Source organism: Monodon monoceros, unplaced genomic scaffold (assembly GCF_005190385.1).
Source record: "Monodon monoceros isolate NGI ecotype Baffin Bay Population unplaced genomic scaffold, NGI_Narwhal_1 Super_Scaffold_22, whole genome shotgun sequence".
In the NCBI taxonomy this organism is placed as follows: Eukaryota; Metazoa; Chordata; class Mammalia; order Artiodactyla; family Monodontidae; genus Monodon; species Monodon monoceros.
Window position 1 is genome coordinate 73,348,678 of NW_021703779.1, and position 21,593 is coordinate 73,370,270.

The 21,593-nt window shown below is 35.0% G+C and overlaps 1 protein-coding gene across 2 annotated transcripts in view; it reads left to right on the top strand.

Moving 5' to 3' along the window:
• DACH2 (dachshund family transcription factor 2) overlaps window positions 1-21,593 on the top strand; it is a 632,729-nt gene that overhangs the window by 604,723 nt on the left and 6,413 nt on the right. For both annotated transcript variants that reach the window (XM_029240658.1, XM_029240659.1), the window contains 2 exons: window positions 9,472-9,618; window positions 11,508-11,573. In XM_029240658.1, the coding sequence (XP_029096491.1) occupies window positions 9,472-9,618; window positions 11,508-11,573 (213 nt within the window). The remainder of the gene's footprint in view (window positions 1-9,471; window positions 9,619-11,507; window positions 11,574-21,593) is intronic.

Sequence of the window (21,593 nt, forward strand, 5' to 3'; positions counted from 1 at the left end):
CAGGTTGTCCATTTTATTGGCATATAGTTGCTTATAGTAATCTCTCATGATCCTTTGTATTTCGGCAATGTCAGTTGTTACTTCTCCTTTCCCATTTCTAATTCTATTGATTTGAGTCTTCTCCCTTTTTTTCCTGATGAGTCTGGCTAATGGTTTATCAATAGTTTTAGTCTTCTCAAAGAACCAGCTTTTAGTTTTATTGATCTTTGCTATTGTTTCCTTCATTTCTTTTTCATTTATTTCTGATCTGATCTTTATGATTTCTTTCCTTCTTCTAACTTTGGGGTTTTTTTTTGTTTTGTTTTGTTTTGTTCATTCTCTAATTGCTTTAGGTGTAAGGTTAGCTTTTGCTTGTCTATAAATGTTTTAATTTCTCCATCAAATCTGAATATGATACTTGCTGGGTAGAGTAATCTTGGTTGTAGGTTTTTCCCATTCATCACTTTAAATATGTCCTTCCACTCCCTTTTGGCTTGCAGACTTTCTGATGAAAGATCAGCTCTTAACCTTATGGGGATTCCCTTGTATGTTATTTGTTGTTTTTCCCTTGCTGCTTTTAATCTTTTTCCTTGTATTTAATTTTGATAGGTTGATTAATATGCTTCTTGGCATGATTCTCCTAGGATTTATGCTGTATGAGACTCTCTGTGCTTCCTGGACTTTATTGACTATTTCCTTCCCATATTAGGGAAGTTTTAATCTATAATCTCTTCAAATATTTTCTCAGTCCATTTCTTTTTCTCTTCTTCTTCTGGGACCCGTGTAATTCAAATGTTGGTGCATGTAACATTGTCCCAGATGTCTTTGAGACTGTCTTCAATTCTTTCCATTCTTTTTTCTTTATTCTGCTCTGCAGTAGTTATTTCCAATAGTTTATCTTACAGGTCCCTTATCTGTTCTTCTGCCTCAATTCTTCTGCTATTGATTTCTTCTAGAGAATTTTTAATTTCATTTATTCTGTTGTTCATCATTGTTTGCTCTTTAGTTCTTCTAGGTCCTTGTTAAACATTTCTTTTATTTTCTCCATTCTATTTCCAAGACTTTTGATCATCTTTACTATCATTACCCTGAATTCTTTTCCAAGTAGACTGCCTATTTCCTCTTCATTTGTTTGATCTGGTGGGTTTTTACTTTACCCCTTCATCAGCTGTGTGTTTCTGTCTTCTCATTTTGCTTAACTTACTGTGTTTGGGGTCTCCTTTTCACTGACTGCAGGTTTGTAGTTCCCATTGTTTTTGGTGTCTGCCCCCAGTGGCTAAGGTTGGTTCAGTGGGTTGTGCAGGCTTCCTGGTGGAGGGGCCTAGTGCCTGTTTTCTGGTGGATGAGGCTGGATCTTGTCTTTCTGGTGGGCAGGACTGTGTCCGGTGGTGTGTTTTGGGGTGTCTCTGTCCTTATTATGATTTTAGGCAGCCTCTCTGCTAATAGGTGGGGTTGTGTTCCTGTCTTGCTAGTTGTTTGGCATAGGGTGTCCAGCACTGTAGCTTGCTGGTCATTGAGTGGATCTGGGTCTTAGCATTGAGATGTAGATCTCTGGGAGAGCTTTTGCTGTTTGATATTATGTGGAGGTAGGAGGTCTCTGGTGGACCAATGTCCTGATCTTGGCTGTCCCTTTGTGCCCAGAGCACCAAGACCCTGTCAGCCACATGGCTCAGAAGAAAAGTTAAGAAAAAAGAAAGAAGGAAAGAAAAAAGTAACATAAAAAAAATTAAAAAGAGAAAAAAATAAGAAAGAAAGTAGCAGCCAAACCAAAAAGCAAATCCACCAATGATAAAAAGCACTAAAAACTATACTATAAACAAAAGAAAACAAACAAAAAAAAGGACATACAGATCTCTAGGACAAATGGTAAAAGCAAAGTTATACAGACAAAATCACACAAAGAAGCATGCACATACACACTCACAAAAAGTGAAAAAGGAAAACAATATATATATCATTGCTCCCAAAGTCCACTGCATAAATTTTGGGATGATTTATTCTCTATTCAGGTATTCCACTGATGCAGGGTACATCAAGTTGATTGTGGAGATTTAATCCGGTTCTCCTGAGGCTGCTGGGAGAGATTTCCCTTTTCTTCTTTGTTCACACATCTCCTGGGGTTCAGGTTTGGATTTGGCCCCGCCTCTGTGTGTCTGTCACTTAAGGGCATCTGTTTTTTGTTCCATAAGGATGATTTTAAAGGAACAGCTGATTAGGGAGCTCTGGTTCACTCAGGCCAGGGCGAGGGAGGGGTACGGAATGTGGGGCGAGCCTACAGTGGCAGAGGCCAGTGTGATATTGCAACAGCCTGAGGCACACCATGTGTTCTCCTGGGGAAGTTGTCCCTGGATCACAGGACCCTGGCAGTGGCAGGATGCACAGCCTCCTGGGAGGTGTGGTATGGAGGGTGACCTGTGCTTGTACACAGGTTTCTTGGTGGTTGCAGCAGCAGCCTTAGTGTTTCATGCCCATATCTGTTGTCCATGCTGATAGCCGCGACTTGGGCCCATCTCTGGAGCTTGTTTAAGCAGTGCTCTGAATCCCCTCTCCTCACGCACCCGGAAACAAAGGTCTCTTCCCTCTTAGACAGTTCCAGACTTTTCCCCAGACTCCCTCCCGGCTAGCCGTGGTGCACTAAACCCCTCCAGGCTGTGTTCACGCCACCAACCCTAGTCATCTCCCTGCACTCTGACAGAAGCCCGAGCCTCAGCTCCCAGCCCCCGCCCACCCTGGCGTGTAAGCAGACAAACCTCTTGGGCTGGTGAGTGCCAGTCAGCACTGATCCTCTGTGCGGGAATCTCTCCGCTCTGCCCCCCGCACCCCTGTTGCTGTGCTCTCCTCTGTGGCTCCGAAGTTTCCCCCCGCCACGCCTATTCTCCACCAGTAAAGGGGCTTCCTAGTGTGTGGAACCTTTTCCTCCTTCACAGGTCCCTCCCAGTGGTGCAGGTCCCATCTTTATTCTTTTGTCTCTGTTTTTTCTTTTTTCTTTTGCCCTACCCAGGTACGTGGGGTGTTTCTTGCCTTTTGGGAAGTCTGATGTCTTCTGCCAGCATTCAGTAGATGTTCTGTAGGAATTGTTCCACATGTACATGTATTTCTTATGTATTTTTTGGGAGAAAGGTGATCTCCACATCTTACTCTTCCGCCATCTTGAAGGTCCACCCATAAAGGCCATTTTTAATCTTGTAAAAGATTAGCTTAGACTTTGTCCTGTAGGTTATGGGAATTATTAAAAGATAAGCAGTGGAGTGATCTGGTCTGCTTTCAATCAGATAGACCACTCCAGTGCTGGGAATAGATTAGATGGGACTTGGAGTAAGACTACAAACAAGGAAACTATGTAAAAGTGGATTGCCCTCATCTAGGCCGTGGTGATGAGGGCTGAATAGGGTAGCATAAGTATGGATGGAGACAAAAGTGAGAGAATGGAAAATATTGTTCAGAAATAGAAATAACTTTCTAACAATGGATAGGCATTTGATAATCTATAGATGTGGATAATGAGACTAGCTTGTATCAAAACCAGAGAAAATTCATAACTTTAACCAAAAATTTTCACCTCTTCCTTATATTTACCATAAAATACAAAACAGCAGCAAAAGTGACTATTGTGCTTTTCAGCTTCTTTCTCTTCTTTGCTTATTCTTCTGTAGAATGATCACAAAGCAAAAGTCAATTAAAAGAGTTAAAGAGTGGGAATGAGAGGCAAAAAGGGAGAGAAAATTCACAACCTAGATAATGCCTCCCTAAACTAGGAAGAATTACTCTAGTCAAGTGAAATCCACTAACTATATACTATTCTAATACAGCATATTATATTCTGAAATTTGCATCAAGAAATTGAAATTTTACTGTATATTTTCCTTAAGACCTAAGAATTACTAGTTCAGTTCAAAATGGAAATTCAGTCATTACATTTAAAAAGAATTAAACCTCTTCTTATCTTGCCAAAGTCATTAAATACTACTAAACAGAAGCTAAATTGTCTTTTTAAAGTTTTGAGAAATTAGTTTATTTCTGATATTTGGGATGCAATATATATTATTATGATTAGGAGTCATAAAAGCACATTTCTTTAGTAGGGAAATTATTTATACGAAAGTACCAAATACGTTAAATATAATAACATTCACAAATTGACTTAGGAAAATCTACTACATATAGTAAAATTGGCTTCTAACTTTTAGGGATCTACTCATACCGATTTCTATTTACTAACTTCTTATAGAGTCTTCAGGTCTGTCTTTATAATTGATATCATAACTATTGTCTTTTAAAAAGTCTTAGACATTGTAGATGTAATACTGTATCTATTATCAGATTTACTATGAAGCATTTATATTTAATAAATTTAGCAATTATTATGATATAATAATAATACCACTAGTAATATTCTATCATCATTACTACTACTGTCATTACTGTCACTACTACTACTACCATCACTACTACTACTACTACTACTATTACCATCACTAGCTAATGCTTATCAATTGTCTGCCATGTGCTAAGCACTGTTTTTAACATTTTACATCTTATGACTAGCATAATGAAAAGAAACTACTCTGTTATCCTCATTGATTTAGAGAAACTATCTGCTTCATCTCTATGAATCTCAGCATCATCATCTATTACAATAGTTGACTGCATGATCACTTAAATTCCTTTCTAGCTGCCTAAATATCTCATACCCAGTAAACCTACTTTTTAGGACAAAGGGTGAACTCTTTATCTAAAGTCATATGATTGAAAAGAAAAATGGAGAAAACTGATATTGCAGTTAAAAAGTAATGTCTCCCCAAGTTTATAGAAAAAATAGTAGCAACATATATACATATATAAAGAACATATGTAAAACTATATATATGTATATAGTAAACTATATATATATATATAAAACTAAGTATATAGTAAGAATCCCTATGAGTATCTTTTTTTAACAAAAACATTGTTTCACACTTATATATTCCTTCTAACTACCTTTTTGTTCCTAGCCAGAATGTGTTACTTGAATTAAACATATGTTATAATGTTCTTTGCAGTTTAAACACTTAGAAACAAAGAATGATAGAGCTACAGGAGAGCTTGGAGCTCATCTGTCTTGGTTCTTGACCAACTATATGGTCCCCAGGCTTTGAAACAACTACCTATAAAATCTTTGGCCCTCAATCTATGAGAATTACTAGTTCTGGGATCTTGAATAAATTTCTTGACCTCTCAAGGACTCAATTCCCTCATCTATAAAATGGAGATAACAATATCTTCCTTGCTGAGTTGTTGTAAGTTTTAAATGAGATATAGTCCTAGAAAAAATGTTCAGTACATGGTACGTCCTAAATAAATTATAGTTTATTTTATATAATTTTTAATGTAATATTCTGTGGCATTGTTTATAATATATGGAATCATAAATTTCAAGGGAATCAACATATGGAATGTTTTTCAATAAATAATTTTACTAGAAGCAAAATTTTGTCTTATCAAGGACATTGCTATACATTAATTTGAATAAATCTATGTTTTTGATTTAAATAATTTACTAAATGCTTTATTTGAATCATGATAATTAGTACAACTATTATAGTAAAAGTTTTTTATGCTTAACCTTATTTAATAGTCTTTTAGCAAAAATAACAGAAACCATATATTCTCGGTGTCTTTATTCCAAGATTTCCATCTTGTGATTACCTTAGTCCTCTGAATTTTTGTCTTAAATGAACATAAATATAGATGAGTAAATAACTGTCTTCAAGTTGCTGAAGGTCATTTATATGAAAAGACATTGAACTGTGAGATAAATACAACTGAAACTCAAATTAGCATCATATTCACTTTAGTGCAATCAAAATATTTTAATTGTATTTGAATAATTTTAAGATTTTTTAAATGTCATATAATTTATAATTTTGTTTAATGTTCCTTGAATATTTTTCTATTGTCCTAATATCAATATCTTAAATTTTTACAACTAATTTAGGAAGAATGTGAAGGTCGGTCTGCTTAGAACCCTGCAATGAACCACTGTATTGCTGGAGCCCAGCAATTCTGTTTGAGAAATTATCACAGATTTCAAGGTTTCAGAGAATAGTAACAATCATACATTAGGGCAGTTAAAGTTTCTAGTTAAGACATAAGGCCTTGAGAGTTGAGTTATAATTGTTTTTACCTCTTCATTACCTTTTCTGTTTATGAAAGAAATGTTGTTGTGCCTTTACAGATTGCTTAACATAATCATTGCTGAAAGTTATTCTCTTTAAAATGTAGAGATAGATTCAAATATAAATATATGGAGAGAGACAGAGTCTGATGATATGTGCATATATTTAAAGAGATAGATATTTGCCCTAAAAACTGGTAACATCTCAAATAAAGAGACCCTTGACACTGTAAGCTTTAAAAGACATACCATGTTTTTTCTTTTTCTTCCATACATCTTTTTTATTTTCATCTTTATTGGCGGATAAATGCTTTACAATGTTGTGTTAGTTTCTGCTGTACAACAAAGTGAATCAGCTATATGTATACATATATCCCCATATCCCCTTTCTCTTGAGACTCCCTCCCACCCTCCCTACCCCACCCCTATAAGTCATCACAAACCAGTAAGCTGATCTCCTTGTTCTATACAGCAGCTTCCCACTACCCATCCATTTTACATTTGGTAGTGTATATATGTCAGTGCTACTCTCTTACTTCATCCCAGCTTCCACTTCTCCCCGTGTGTCCTCAAGTATGTTGCCTACATCTGTGGCTTTATTCCTGCCCTGCCACTAGGTTCATCAGTACTGTTTATTTAGATTCCATATATATGCGTTAGCATACTGTATTTGTTTTTCTCTTTCTGACTTACCTCACTCTGTATGACAGACTCTAGGTCTATCCACCTCATTACAAATAGCTCAATTTCGTTCCTTTTTATGGCAGAGTAATATTCCACTGTATACATGTGTCACTTTTCTTTATCCAGTCATCTGTCGATGGACATTTAGGTTGCTGCCATTTCCTGGCTATTGTAAATAGTGCTGTGATGAACATTGTGGTACATGTGTCCTTTTGAATTATGGTTTTCTCAGGGTATATGCCCAGGAGTGGGATTGCTGGGTCACATGGTAGTTCTATTTTTAGTTTTTTAAGAAACCTCCATACTGTTCTCCATAGTGACTGTATCAATTTACATTCCCACCAACATTGCAGAAGTGCTCCCTATTCTCCACACCCTCTCCAGCATTTATTGTTTTTAGATTTTTTGATGATGGCCATTCTGACTCGTGTGAGAGGATACCTCATTGTGGTTTTGATTTGTATTTCTCTAATGATTAGTGATGTTGAGCATCTTGTCATGTGTTTGTTGGCAATCCATATGTCTTCTTTGGAGAAATGTCTGTTTAGGCCTTCCACCCATTTTTGATTGGGTTGTTTGTTTTCTCAATATTGAGCTGCATGAGCTGCTTGTTTATTTTGGAGATTAATCCATTGTCAGTTGCTTCATTTGCAAATATTTTCTCCCATTCTGAGTTGTCTTTTCATCTTATTTATGTTTTCCTTTGCTGTGCAAAAGCTTTTAAGTTTCATGAGGTCCCATTTGTTTATTTTTGTCTCTTACTCTAGGAGGTGGGTCAGAAAGGATCTTGCTGTGATTTATGTCATAGAGTGTTCTGCCTGCATTTTCCTCAAAGAGTTTGATAGTGTTTGGCCTTACATTTAGGTCTTTAATCCATTTTGAGTTTATTTTTGTGTATGGTGTTAAGAAGTGTTTTAATTTCATTCTTTTACATGTAGCTGTCCAGTTTTCTCAGCACCAGTTATTGAAGAGGCTGTCATTCCTCCATTGTATATTCTTGCCTCTTTTTTCAAAGATAAGGTGATCATATGTCTGTGGGTTTACCTCTGGGCTTTCTATCCTTTTCCATTGATCTATATTTCTGTTTTTGTGTCAGTACCATACTGTTTTGATTACTGTAGCCTTGTCATATAGTCTGAAGTCAGGGAGCCTGATTCCTCCAGTTCCATTGGCTCTTCAGGGTCTTTTGTGTTTCCATACAAATTGTGAGATTTTTTTGTTCTAGTTCTGTGAAAATGCCATTGGTAATTTGATATGGATTGCATTGAATCTGTAGATTGGTTTCAGTACCATAGCCATTTTCACAGTGTTGATTCTTCCAATCCAAGAGCATGGTATATCTCTTCATCTATTTGTATTGTCTTTGATTTCTTTCACCAGTGTTGTACAGTTTTCTGCATACAGGTCTTTTGACTCCTTAGGTAGGTTTATTCCTATGTATTCTATTCTTTGTATTGCAATGGTAAATGGGAATGTTTCCTTAATTTCTATTTCTGATTTTTCATTGTTAGTGTATAGGAATGCAAGAGATTTCTGTGCATTAACTTTGTATCCTGCTACTTTACTAAATTCATTGATTTGCTCTAGTAGTTTTCTGGTAGCATCTTCAGGATTTTCTATGCATAGTATCATGCCATCTGCAAGCAGTGACAGTTTTACTTCTTCTTTCCACGTTTGGATTCCTTTTATTTCTTTTCCTTCTCTGATTGCGGTGGCTAAAACTTCAAAAACTATGTTGAATAATAGTGGTGGAGTGAGCACCCTTGTGTTGTTCCTGATCTTAGAGGAAGTGTTTTCAGTTTTTCACCAATGAGAAGGAAGTTGGCTGTGGGTTTGTCATATATTGCTTTTATTATGTTGAGGTAGCTTCCCTCTATGCCCACTTTCTGGAGAGTTTTTATCGTAAATGGGTGCTGAATTTTGTCAAACATTTTTTCTGCAACTATTGAGATTATCATATGGTTTTTATTCTTCAATTCGTTAGTATCACGTTGATTGATTTGCGTTTATTGAAGAATCCTTGCATTCCTGGAATAAACCCCACTTGATCATGGTGTATGATCCTTTTAATGTGCTGTTGGATCCTGTTTGCTAGTATTTTGTTGAGGACTTTTACATCTATGTTTATCAGTGATATTGGCCTGTTTCTTTTTTGTGACATCTTTGTCTTGTTTTGGTATCAGAGTGATGGTGACCTCATAGAATGTTCGGGAGTGTTTAAAGACATACCATATTTTGAAACTCAATAAATATCTTTAGATATTCTGTGTTTTGAAATATGTATAGGAATAACCTGATGAATAATAAGAATATTTTTCTTAATCAATTTATAAAATATTTCATGCTATCACTAAATTCCTGTAGTCAAAGTAGAAAACAGTCTTCCACCACTACTACCACCACCATACAAATACATGTGTATTATAGAGCATACTTACTGGAGATGTGAAAGCAAAAATAAGTTGGTTGCATGATTGAATACTCTTTGGTTGAGTTGAATGATAATCGGAATCAAAAGAAGCTAATCTTATGTTGACTCATACATTTATATATCTCTCTGAATCTGTATCTATGGTTTATAATTCATCAAAACCGGCAAACTGATTTCAATGACTAAGCCTTTGCAAACTATTTCCCTTTCCATATTTTAGCTACCATGCAAAAGCGCCTAAAGAAGGAGAAAAAAGCAAAGAGAAAACTACAAGAAGCCTTAGAATTTGAATCAAAGCGAAGGGAGCAAGTGGAGCAAGCACTTAAGCAAGCCACTATTAGTGACAGTGGATTGAGGATGTTGAAAGGTAATGTCTGTACTGCACCTTCACACTCAAGGTACACAAAGCAGAGAGAGGGAGAGAGCCAGGGAGGGAGAGGGGGAGAGAGCCAGGGAGGGAGAGGGGGAGAGGGAAAGGAAAGAGGGAAGGAGTGAGGGAGGGAGAAGCTTTGTCCAGGAATACAGTAATTAAAAAATCGATTTGAGGCCAAGTGCTTTAGTTCATTAATTAAATCTGTCAAAATAAGCCCTATTCCGGGAGATATAAATAGTCTAGAAACAGGAAATCCTGCTGCTTTTTGCAGAAGAAGTAATATTGATAACTTCCCTGCACCTAAAATGTAAGTGTTTTAGGTCCATTCGTGTTAAAATATGCTGATGTTTGGTGTACTTTATTTTAATGAGCTTTAGAATTCTGGTTCCTTTAATGCAGATTGCATCAGTGATGAGGGATTAAAGAGTGCCTGGTTGAAAATGAATGTTCTAAGTAAATTCCTGGAGCTCCTGTGAGAAGAGGTGCTTCTGTCATGAAATCTCTTAATTCCAAACTTTTCTGATTCCATTTTAAATTATGAAACCTCACAACGTAATTTCATTTCATAGGCTATTCAAATTTTTCTTTCAGAACACGTTAACAGCTGGTATATCTAACTGATATGTGTGCATAACAGGGATGAGCCTAAGAATATTATACACGTGAATACACATACTCCATAGCTAACATGACACATACATGAACTAAAAGGGGGTTGCTTCAAGTGTCCCATACTAAGAATGAATAGAGAATACTGTACAATGTTCAATCGTATTTTTACCTTTCCAAAAGTTCAGCTCCCTTTTTACTGTGACTGTCTTGGATCATTGTCCTCACAATCGATAGAAATACAGAGGTAGATTATTAGCTCATGACAGCCATGCCTCATTGAGACGCAGAAGAGAGACGATAAATAATAATACATCAATATCTCATACTGAGGAACATCTTAGACAGTGGGAGCCAGCAATGGGGCCAACATTCTATGCACTCTAATTATTTGAGGCTCTGAACATGTAGTTCTGAGGAGGTTTGTCATTTCTCTTTTTACGTTTTTGAAATCCACCCATATGTGAATTCCATTCTAGCTCCAGTGTTCAATGTTATAAAGGAAAAGCAGCTGTTTCTACAGCATGATGGGTAACTTGTAGTCAAATCATTTCTTTCTCACATCAATCCTTGATGGATGATATATGGGCGTCTGTTATCACATTACCCAAGGGTGTCTGAGCAAATGTATATATATAGAAATGGCCATATTAAGCTATGCTTCATGTATATGAATAACTTTTAGATAACACATTTCATATTTAAAATTGAAAATAAAAAACCCAACTCTCTGTTTCTTTTTCTCAACTTTTTTTGAAACAATTCATGTATCTCTTGGCCCCTAGGACCAGTACTAAATAAAGACCACAAATAATAGCCTGTGTTTTGGTGTTCATGTGCATTTACCATAGAGATAATCTCATCATCTATCACATTTTACAAATGGAAAATATACCATAAGGATGGGGCACTTCTACTTATGCAATTATATTAATTTTTTTTTTTTAATTCCACAGTCAGGGCATGTTACCTGATAGTCTGAGGGGGTTTTATGGACAGATTATTTTCCTGAGTTTTATCTTTAGAGTGTAAAATGAATAAAGAAGTATTTACTATATACCTGGAAATATATGCCCAATTGTAAAATTCAGCTATGGTTTATAATTCTCCCTCCTACCATTAAAAACATATAGACATACAAAAAACAAAAATAAAATGCCACGCAAAGTCTCATGTTATCTATAGGACCAAAGCAGTGGTGAACAGAGTTTTCACTTTAAATGGAATCAGGAAAAATAGAAATGTACCTTAATATTGAATGTCACTTCTTTCAGATACTGGGATTCCAGATATTGAAACAGAAAACAGTGGAACTCCTCATGATAGTACTTCTATGCAAGGTACAGTAAACAGTGTACTTCTTTCTGTAATTGCTTAATATGTGACCCCTGGGGGTGGGAAGGGGATAAGCTCCTATGTTGATACTTTTCATATAAGGAAAATAAATAAATAAGTTTAACTTTCTTACTTCATGATAGAGGAAAAAGTTTGCAGTGTTTATTGAGACTATGTATTTAGAGACTAATAATTTTACATACACAATGTGAGCAAATTTCTTGTATGTTTATCCATTAAAAGGATGTACATTTATATGTTAGGCATACTCTAAAAATGCAAAATGTGAATATAATTTACCTTTCAGAAATATAAAATAATATGCTTTTTAAATCTTACTACTTTACTGTTTGTAAATGACACAGGTAGAATAATCGTAACCTATCAATATTTGCAAAGTATTCTAGGCAACATTTTTATCAATATTTAAGTCCTGATGCTAATTTTAGATACTTTTTGAAACCAACTAAATATGAAAATAAGAGCAGGACTTGTAATACATAATTTACAGGATTCTCACAACTGTTTAAATCCTTTATAATATTTTTAAAAGTATTTAGTAGTAAGAAAATAGGGGGAAAAAATCAATATAGTCTCATTGGAGCGCAAAGACAGCTAAAAATAAAAATTGACCACTGGAGTTTTTCAGTGTCTTTCTAATGCAGTTTTCTAGCCCTCTGTATGCAGATTACATTTATTTTCACATTCATGTCTCACTCTAATAAAAAAAAAAGGCATCTCCATGAGAAAACGATTTCCTAACTTTCAAAAAAGAAGACAACCACAGAAAGGTTGCCTGCTGGATGTTTAACTAATCTGTGCCTTTCCACGGTGTAATGACGGATATCTATGAAGGCAACAGAACTGGATGTGACCAAAAGATCCATGTGGGTTCATCTGTGGGTCACCATTTTGTATGGCAACTTCAGAAAATTTAGAAATCCTGACTCAGGTAGTTTTGCCATTGATCTTTGCAAAACCAGGAGTGTTAGAGATCATGGATCTTCTGGTAATGCCTGATTCTGCTGCAGCTGGATAGAACTAACTAATGCATTAACTTTTGTGAAAGCATGCATGTTTAGCTCACTCAATAAAGCTTTTGCTGTTTCTTATCCCTCTTTTGCTTACCTGCTTTCTTCCCTCAACTTAAAGGCTCTGTTTGTGTGAGCAAAGCTAATTTGGATGGGACTCAGTGTTTATCCAATCAGCACACCACAGTGAAACATATAAATAAAGCCCCACTAGTTGTGGTTGCCACCATAGATCCAAGGTAGGGTTGAACAAGTCTGAAGCATTTGATCCCTTCTGAATCTGTGACACACACATATAGACCCAGTCTTTAAGGAGCATTGAGCTTCATTGAACCTTTCTTTGTGGGATGTAAGGTCAGCTTTGTAACTGTAAGAGGTAAACCATCACTGGGTTGTATCTTTATTTTCCTTTAATTATCCTTCATTATCCTTTAATCCTATACTCCCAATTTATTGCTGTTTGTTTAATGTATATATATATATATATATATATATATAATTATTTTAGTTCACAGTAGTAACATCTTTCTACTAACTTTCTAACTCTGAGATAAATATAAATTTTTGAACTGTCCTAAAGTTGTTGCTTCATTTCCATGCAACAAACAACAGATAACTTATCCATGGAAAGTCAGTTAGGCGATATAAAGAAAAGCTAGATTCACTATTTGGCTCAGTTTTTTATTTTAATGGAGTCTCCAAAGAATGGCTTTTGCATATTAATTTGTGATTAGGAGAGGACACATTTAATATTTGTTTTCAGCGAGCATGCTTTTAATAAGCTCTCCTAGTTTTTACTGGGTAAACAGGAGAGAATTAGCTTTACTTTTAAAAGGATTGAGATGGAACATATTTTAAAGCAAGGGGATTAACTTTTATATATATTTTTTCAAATTACAAATGAAATTGTCTAGCATTTGTGGTTAATATTTTCAATATATGGTAAAGTATGGTGGGTTAATAATTCTTACTAAATGTCTGCCTTTTAGGTTATGTTAAATAGTATTCTTGATAAAAGTGGTAAAAATGAAAAAGTACACATTCCCACATCTCTTAGAACAGCATTTAAGCATGGTAAATGATAAAGTTCCTATCATCAATTTATGAAAAACTAGAGTAAATGCCTTTTATTAATATGAGAGTAGAGTCACAATTTAATATCTAAAAGAAATTATTTTATGAGCAAAACCAATTTATTCTATTCCAGGGGAATAGGTGCCAGAAAATATTATCAGAGTTAAATATAATTCATCAAATCAATCAATTCAAATAATTACCAAAAAAATCTTAATAATATTACTTTTTTGTTTAAGATGTTCAGAATTGAAAGATTACTTTTATATGTACCTATGAACTAAAGAAAATGTATTATGCTTGGAAAACAAAATGCAAGCTTAACCATTGTTTTTCCATTCTGCCTAATAATTTTGCTCTTGTGTGTTATCGTTCCTTTCTTTTGTGACATATTTTGATACTGTTTTCATCTTTTTCACTTCCCTCAATTACCCATTTTTTAACTTGGAAGATTATTTCCCAGCATTGTTTGTGAGGTTCAATTCATGCATGCCAATCCAATGCCATTTCCACAACTCATCTTCATCACAACAAACAATTCCAGCATCAGTGAAGTCTTTTCCTATTGTCAATAGCTCTGCTGGATAGAAATCTATTATTCCCTTAGTGCTTTTTCTCTGAAATTCAGTTAGTCGTTTTGTGACATTTCCTTAAGAGGACTTGGAAGAATGTTGCTTGGCCATCATTAGAAGTAATAAAGTCATATATAGGAGCCTTCGCTGGAGGTCCAGTGGTTAAGACTTCATGTTTCCAATGCAACGGGTGCAGGTTTGATCCCTGGTCAGGGAACAAAGATCCCACATGCCACGTGGTGTGGCCAAATAAGTAAATAAATAGTAAAATAACTAAAAAAAAAAACTTATATATAGTTTTATGATAATTTCCACAAACTGCCCATGTACTAGGATTCTTATATGTATTCTAAATCTCTTCAGGTTAGTTATTTTATGTCTTTTATGCTTTGAATGTTTGACAGACAAGGTATCATGCACAGATCACTTTCTGATAAAAGGGTTTCTGTATCCCTTATATTTTAGCAGTCTATGACAGCAACTCCTCCTGTATATTTTAAGGTGATTAAAAAATGAATACACACCCACTCTGATAGCGGTGTCCACTATTGCTGGCAGTGAAGGGTATACACTAATATCCTCCCACACAGATTCCCATAACTCAGTTAGGGGCCCACAAGACAGAACATCAACCATCTTATCAATCAATCTCCGTTTCACATAAAATAAACATACCGGGTGTCATTAAGTGCACCTTCAGATCAATGATTTTTGCAAATGACATTCAAGTACCATTTGTGTAGTGCATTTTTGCTGATAAAAGCAAATTAAATTAGCACAACAACAAGTGAGCTGATAAAAACTAAAACCGAACAGCAGTACCATTAGCTAACAAAGTAATATTTTCTCTTTACTGCATTCTGCCATTTAGTTATTATCCTATTGGAAATCTAATTATAATCCTTTTACTCCCTAGTCAAACTTCACAGTTTTTGCAAGCTTAGCACTGACAAGTGATTTCATTACCTTTGATTGCCCATGCCCGGATTGACTTAACTTCACTTGGAGACCTAAAAGCGCTCTCAGTTTCTCAGATTCCCTGTTTGCACATTACAGCAACAGCTCCTTTAATTAATTAGCATGAACAGCAGTAGCATGAACTGCTGAACAGAAAATAACATCATTTTATGATCACAGGGAGACTTCTCCTTTTGCATGTTTATACCTTAGTTAACTTTTGTATGACTATATTTCATTGTTAGGGGCTACTGATACAGTGCATGTTTCTTTAGTTTTTGAAAATTGATGTCATCATCTTAATAATAATAGTAGATAAAACAAATCCAGAATATGAAACTTCTATATTTTAGAAAACAGATAACAGCCTTCATGAACTGACTTTCTAGTAACAAAATAAAATAATTTTTTAAAAAGTTCAGAGGAAATAACATCATAAAGTACAAGGGCACACAATGACGCATTACTCCCATTTCTGCCACTGCATTTGTTTGGGAAGAAAACAAAACAATACAGAAACACTAGGAGCTGCTTTTGCAAGAAGAATGTCAATATCTTTGAATAATTTTTATATTTGTTTTTTTGCCTACATGCTTGACAATTACACAAAATGGTTTAACACTGGAAAATATTTTTCATCTGATATTTTTTCAGATATATGGTGGAATCTTGAATAATTTTCCCTTCTTTTTGATACTAACACACCAAAAGTAGATAAGAAATCCAACCTACATGTCAAAGTTAAGCAAAATTTGATGTAAAAAATAAACGTATTAAACCATTTGTTCCCTCTGAATCATTTTTGTTCAGAAAAAAATGTGGGAGCTTATTCAAAGAGTATAAACTTACCGTTCTGATATGTAAAATCCATGATCTCATCTATGCAGCATTTGGTGAAGATGCCACTGAAAAATTAAAGCAAAGTGACTAAAGTGTTATTTGACTCTAAAAGCAACAGACACAATTTTAACATCTCTATGTTAATAAGAACACATATTTTACAATGTAATTTAATATACATATATTTATAGTATAGAATTTTAAATATATTTATACTATGAAATATATATGAATATGTATATTCTTATCCATTTTTCTCAAAATCAATTTGAACAGTGTTTATCCTTCCTTGACCTTTGACACCTCATTATCGTCTCTCTTTGTTGCTCACTTGGTAACTAAAACTACATTTTTCCAAAGAGCTTAAGATGCCATACCAATATTTATTGAAAACAATTACCCTTGGGCTAAGATTGTCATTGCAGGATTTGATAAAATAGCAAGGAAAGTGATGTTAGGGGCAAGTAAGGGGACTGGAAAAGAGAAATCAACATATGATTTCTTGCCATGTATGTGATATGACAAGAAAAACTAAAAGGAGAACAGATAGAATTTCTCTACAGACTTTTCTCCTAACTTCCACCAGAGTGTGGTTTACATCTTTCTCTAGGGGTTCTATAGATTATTTCCTGCCCTACCCTCATAACCATTAATTTCCCTCCCCTTTAATGTCTTGTCTTGTGTTGAAAGATATACATAGGCACTATAATATTCCCAGTGTTAAGTAGAAATGTTCTCTTATAAAGTAGAAATGCATAGCATGCCAGCAATTATAAGGATTGTGGGAAGTGGGTCCTCTTTCCTCATAAATATGTCCTTTGAGAGAGGGAGACTTTTACCACCCAAAGAAACTTTACTGCAACTGCCATCATAGAGTGTGAAAAGGCTGTAGCACACACCCCACAGAAAAAATCCTAGCATCTGTCTCTAAAGCAGCAACATTTTTTTTTTCCTGTAAGATTCATTAGATGGCCTCATTCTTTTTCCTTTCTATTCCAGGAAGTATTTGTCTCTCATTTTCTTCATGCTCCACAGGATCTTTATTTTAACTGATTGTACCTCCCAGCCCATGTCATACCTCTTTGCTGTGAAATACCTGTCAGATTATAGCACACATTATGCTTCTATTTCTTTCTTAGGAGGATGTGACAAACATTACTTGATACTTTAGGGCCTGGTTTTCATGGAGTGGCTTGCACCACTTACCACTGCATTGTTAAAAGAATATTTTCAGTGACTAAAAGGCTGTCATGCTAATTATGATGATAACATAAAATCTCATCTACAGATCTAAGACTTACAAGTCTAGCTATATCTCACTCACATAATAGATGAAATTGTAGTTGTAGGGACAGCAAGATAGTGAGACTTGCAAGACAAAATAACAATAGGTTGTTCTGCTACTAAGCATTTTAGAGTCTACAGGGGTAATTCATTAATTAACAGGTCTTTCTGACTATAGTATAGGAAGAGTTGTTTAACTCAACTTGTATAACTGTTTAGTCACTTTATGCCCCATCCTCTTTACGTATGCAATACAATTTTTTAAGCTGAAGAGTCACCCTATCCCACTTACCAACCCAGATACACCTAAGGAACATGCAAAAGGAAAGCCTTTCTTGAATTAAAAGTTTAGTTTTATTTTTCACTTTCACATCTCTGTTTTAATTAAGAAAACAGACAGCATTTTCATAGAAGGCTGTAATCATAGGCCACTGTTGTCACATCACTTAAAAATAGAATTATTATATTACTGACATGTTGATGTGAGATGGTTCTATGCCAAGATGCTTATCACTCTTGGAATGAGGAATTGATATTCTAAAATTGGAATAGTGAAAAAAGAAAGACAATACCTAATATTTGTATAACCTGGTGAGATTTTTCCATTATTTTTCTTTTTTGGGGGGCTTAATTTTAAAAGGTAATTTATTGGGTGACTTAACTGACACTTCAGAGGATAGATTCAGGCCTGGCTGGATCCAGAAACCAAAATAATAAATCCATTCAAAATGTCTTCCTTCCCAGTTCCTCCCAGTCTCCCTTCACTTTGAAGACTGATTTTTTCTTTTTAGATTTGGCTAGGTTTTCTTATTCCATTGCATAAAATGTTGCAAGTCCAGGCTTACTGCTAGCTCTCTCATTGGTAACATATTCCATCATAAAGAGGAACTTGTCTTTGTGCCATTCTTTTTTTTTTTTTTTTTTTTTTTTGGCGATTCACGGGCCTCTCACTGTTGTGGCCTCTCCCATTGCAGAGCACAGGCTCCGGATGCGCAGGTTCAGCTGCCATGGCCCACGGGCCTAGCTGCTCTGCAGCGTGTAGGATCTTCCCAGACCGGGGCACGAACCCGTGTCCCCTGCATCGGCAGGCGGACTCAACCACTGCGCCACCAGGGAAGCCCTGTCCCATTCTTAATCCACACATCCTCTAGCAGGCTTATTCCTGTGTGATATTTAAGAAAGGTATAATTAACCCCTATTTTATAAGTAGGAAAATAACCCAAGAGAAGTTAATTGGCTTGCTATTGGTAATGGGTTCTAAAACACAGGAATCTTAACTCCCTTACCCGTTGTTTTCACTATCAATCCATATTGGTAATATTACTATCAATCCAAATCTGTAAAAATCTCTCATAGTTAGTAAGCTAGCTAGGATATTTAACTAGACTTTAATATTCTCCCATGCAAAACAATGCAGCAGGGCTGGGGTGGGGAAAGGCTTCTCCAGTTTGTAGTTAATTAACCAAAATAGACTAAAGCCAACTATAATTTAATAATCACTTCTGCCTTAAAACTTTGCATAGATTGGGGTAATACTTACAAAAATTACACAAATGCAATCTCTCTTTTCTATTTAAAACTATGTAGAGAAGCTGAAGTAGGAGTAGAAAAAATCTTTTCTATTTGTGGCTAAACTCACATCACCCTATCGGAATGAGGCCTTAACAGATTTTCAGTTATCTAATTTTAGGCTAGGATTCTTTTCTGTGGGCCATTAGCAGAAAGTTTTATTTGTTGCTCTCAGGAACTTTTTTCTCATTTTTGATGGCCATGTAACATTCAATTTTGGAAATTAAAGTGAATTTAAAGAAAAACATTGTTTAGAATTTTTTACAGACCTCCTTGACATTCCTTAATCTGTTAATCACAAAGTTTATGATTTACTTGTTTAATGTTTAAAGATTAACACCAGTAGTAATCCACATACTTAAGTTGGAATCTACTTTACCTCAGTTATACAAATGGTTATTTGGATAACGCTTTCACCAATTCCTCTATTAGCTTTTAAGAAAGCATCGTTTTTTTATAAACATTTCTTCTCTATTTCCCTATTCTCCCATAATTTAAGTGTTCTTATTTTCTTTAAAACAATACAAATGAATGTCATGTTGATCTTAGCATTGGTGAGTAACTATTTAAAATGAGTGAGGCCAGGGAGATCAGCTCCGTCCTTTGTGACCACCTAGAGGGGTGGGACATGGAGGCTGGGAGGGAGGGAGATGCAAGAGGGAAGAGAAATGGGGATATATGCATATGTATAACTGATTCACCTTGTTATAAAGCAGAAACTAACACACCATTGTAAAGCAATTATACTCCAATACAGATATTAAAAAAATTTAAAAATAAAATGAGTGAGGCAAAACCTGCAACTCAAATCTTACAATCTCTTGGTGACTGCATTTCAACCTTCTATGGGAAATGTTGGATGTGGTCATTTTTAACGTTGTTTAAATTAACATTTAATGTTTTTCCATTACTCTCATTTTCATTTTTCTCCATATTTTGATTCCATTTTATGATTACTTTGAATTGAGAAATTACAGTGTTTTTCTAACATTTCAGCATACAAAAGGAGTAAAGTTATAAAAAGAAGAACATAGTTCTACTTTTAAATATTACATTAAGAATTTTACTCGTGGTCCAGTGGTTAAGACTCTGTGCTTCCACTGTAGGGGGTGCGGGTTCGATCCCTGGTCAGGTAACTAAGATCCCGCAAGCCGAGTGGTGCAGCCAAAAAATAAATAAATAAAAAGCTAAAACCAGCCTAAAAAGCAAGAAAACAAACAAAAGCTAAAACTATAAAGCTTCTAGAAGAAAACTTAGAAGAGTATCTTTGCAAACTTTGGTTAGGCAAAGTCTTTTTAGAAAGGACATAAAAAGCACTAACCATGAAAAATTGTTAATTGGGTTTCATAAAAGATTTTAAAATCTGTTCATCCAAAGATGTCAAGAAAATCAAAAGACAAGTCAAAGACTGGGAATAAATATTTGCATTACATACAGCCAATGAAAGACTTGTGTTACAGCTCAATAATAAAAATAAAAAATAATTATTACATTAAAATACTTCCAATATGCATCCTGTACAAATCTCAAGTAAATTTGACCTTACAAATCCATCTTGTAACTGTACTTACGGAAGGTAGGTGATAACGACCCTAGATTTTTTTACAGCAATGACATAGCACGTAAGTAGCTTACTTCTTTTTACCATGACATCATCTACAACAAGAAGTAGTGAAAGAATATGACATTCTACATATGACATAAGTGCTTAGAATGACTTAGTATGGCTCCTAACATAGCATTCCATGAATACTAGTTTTTATTTATTCTCCTTTCCCTTTCTTTCTCCTCCCAGCTGGAAAGTAGAGTTCACATATTTCTAGAGCTCTTAGTGTAGCTCAAAATTTGCAGGTCTGTGTATTGAACACATGCACTTTTGTTGCTGTTTTATAACTGGTCTATAGGAAGCACAATGAAGTGGTGGGAAGAAGTCTAGTAGTCAAGGTTTCTCAGTTACTAACTGGCTAACTCAGTTAACTAACACTGAGAAGTCATTCAATTTCTCTCTCCCTTAATTTTAGTAAAATAGTAATATTTGCCTAATCCTCCTCATCAATAAGTTAGATCCATACTCTTTGACAAGTATAAATACAGTATATTATTATTACTATGCCCTATAAAATACATATGAAGTTAACATTTGTGTTTGTATATGTAGATTTTATTAAGGGTGAAATAATTGACATATAATTGATATATAAAACCATCTCTAAAACATATGTTCTTCTGTGTACAGTTGTGGTAAATATATTTTTATATTTTATCCTCATATGAGAATAGGAAGATAGCCATATCCCTTTCTAGGGTGTTTCTTACAAGAACTAGAGAGTAAATAAAAGAGAAAAGCGTATATTAAAGAATTAATTCACAAAAACTAAGTGAGTTAAATGCAAATGAGAGAGGTTGATACTCCATTATTACACCATTTACAAAGAAAATCGACTTGTACTGGTCTTTGTTTTTTTATTATTATTCTTTTTTATTTTTATTTTAATTTTTTTTACATCTTTATTGGAGTATAATTGCTTACAATGGTGTGTTAGTTTCTGCTTTATGACAAAGTGAATTAGTTATACATATACATATGTTCCCATTTCTCTTCCCTCTTGCATCTCCCTCCCTCCCACCCTCCCTATCCCACGCCTCTAGGTGGTCACAAAGCACTGAGCTGACCTCCCTGTGCTATCGGGCTGCTTCC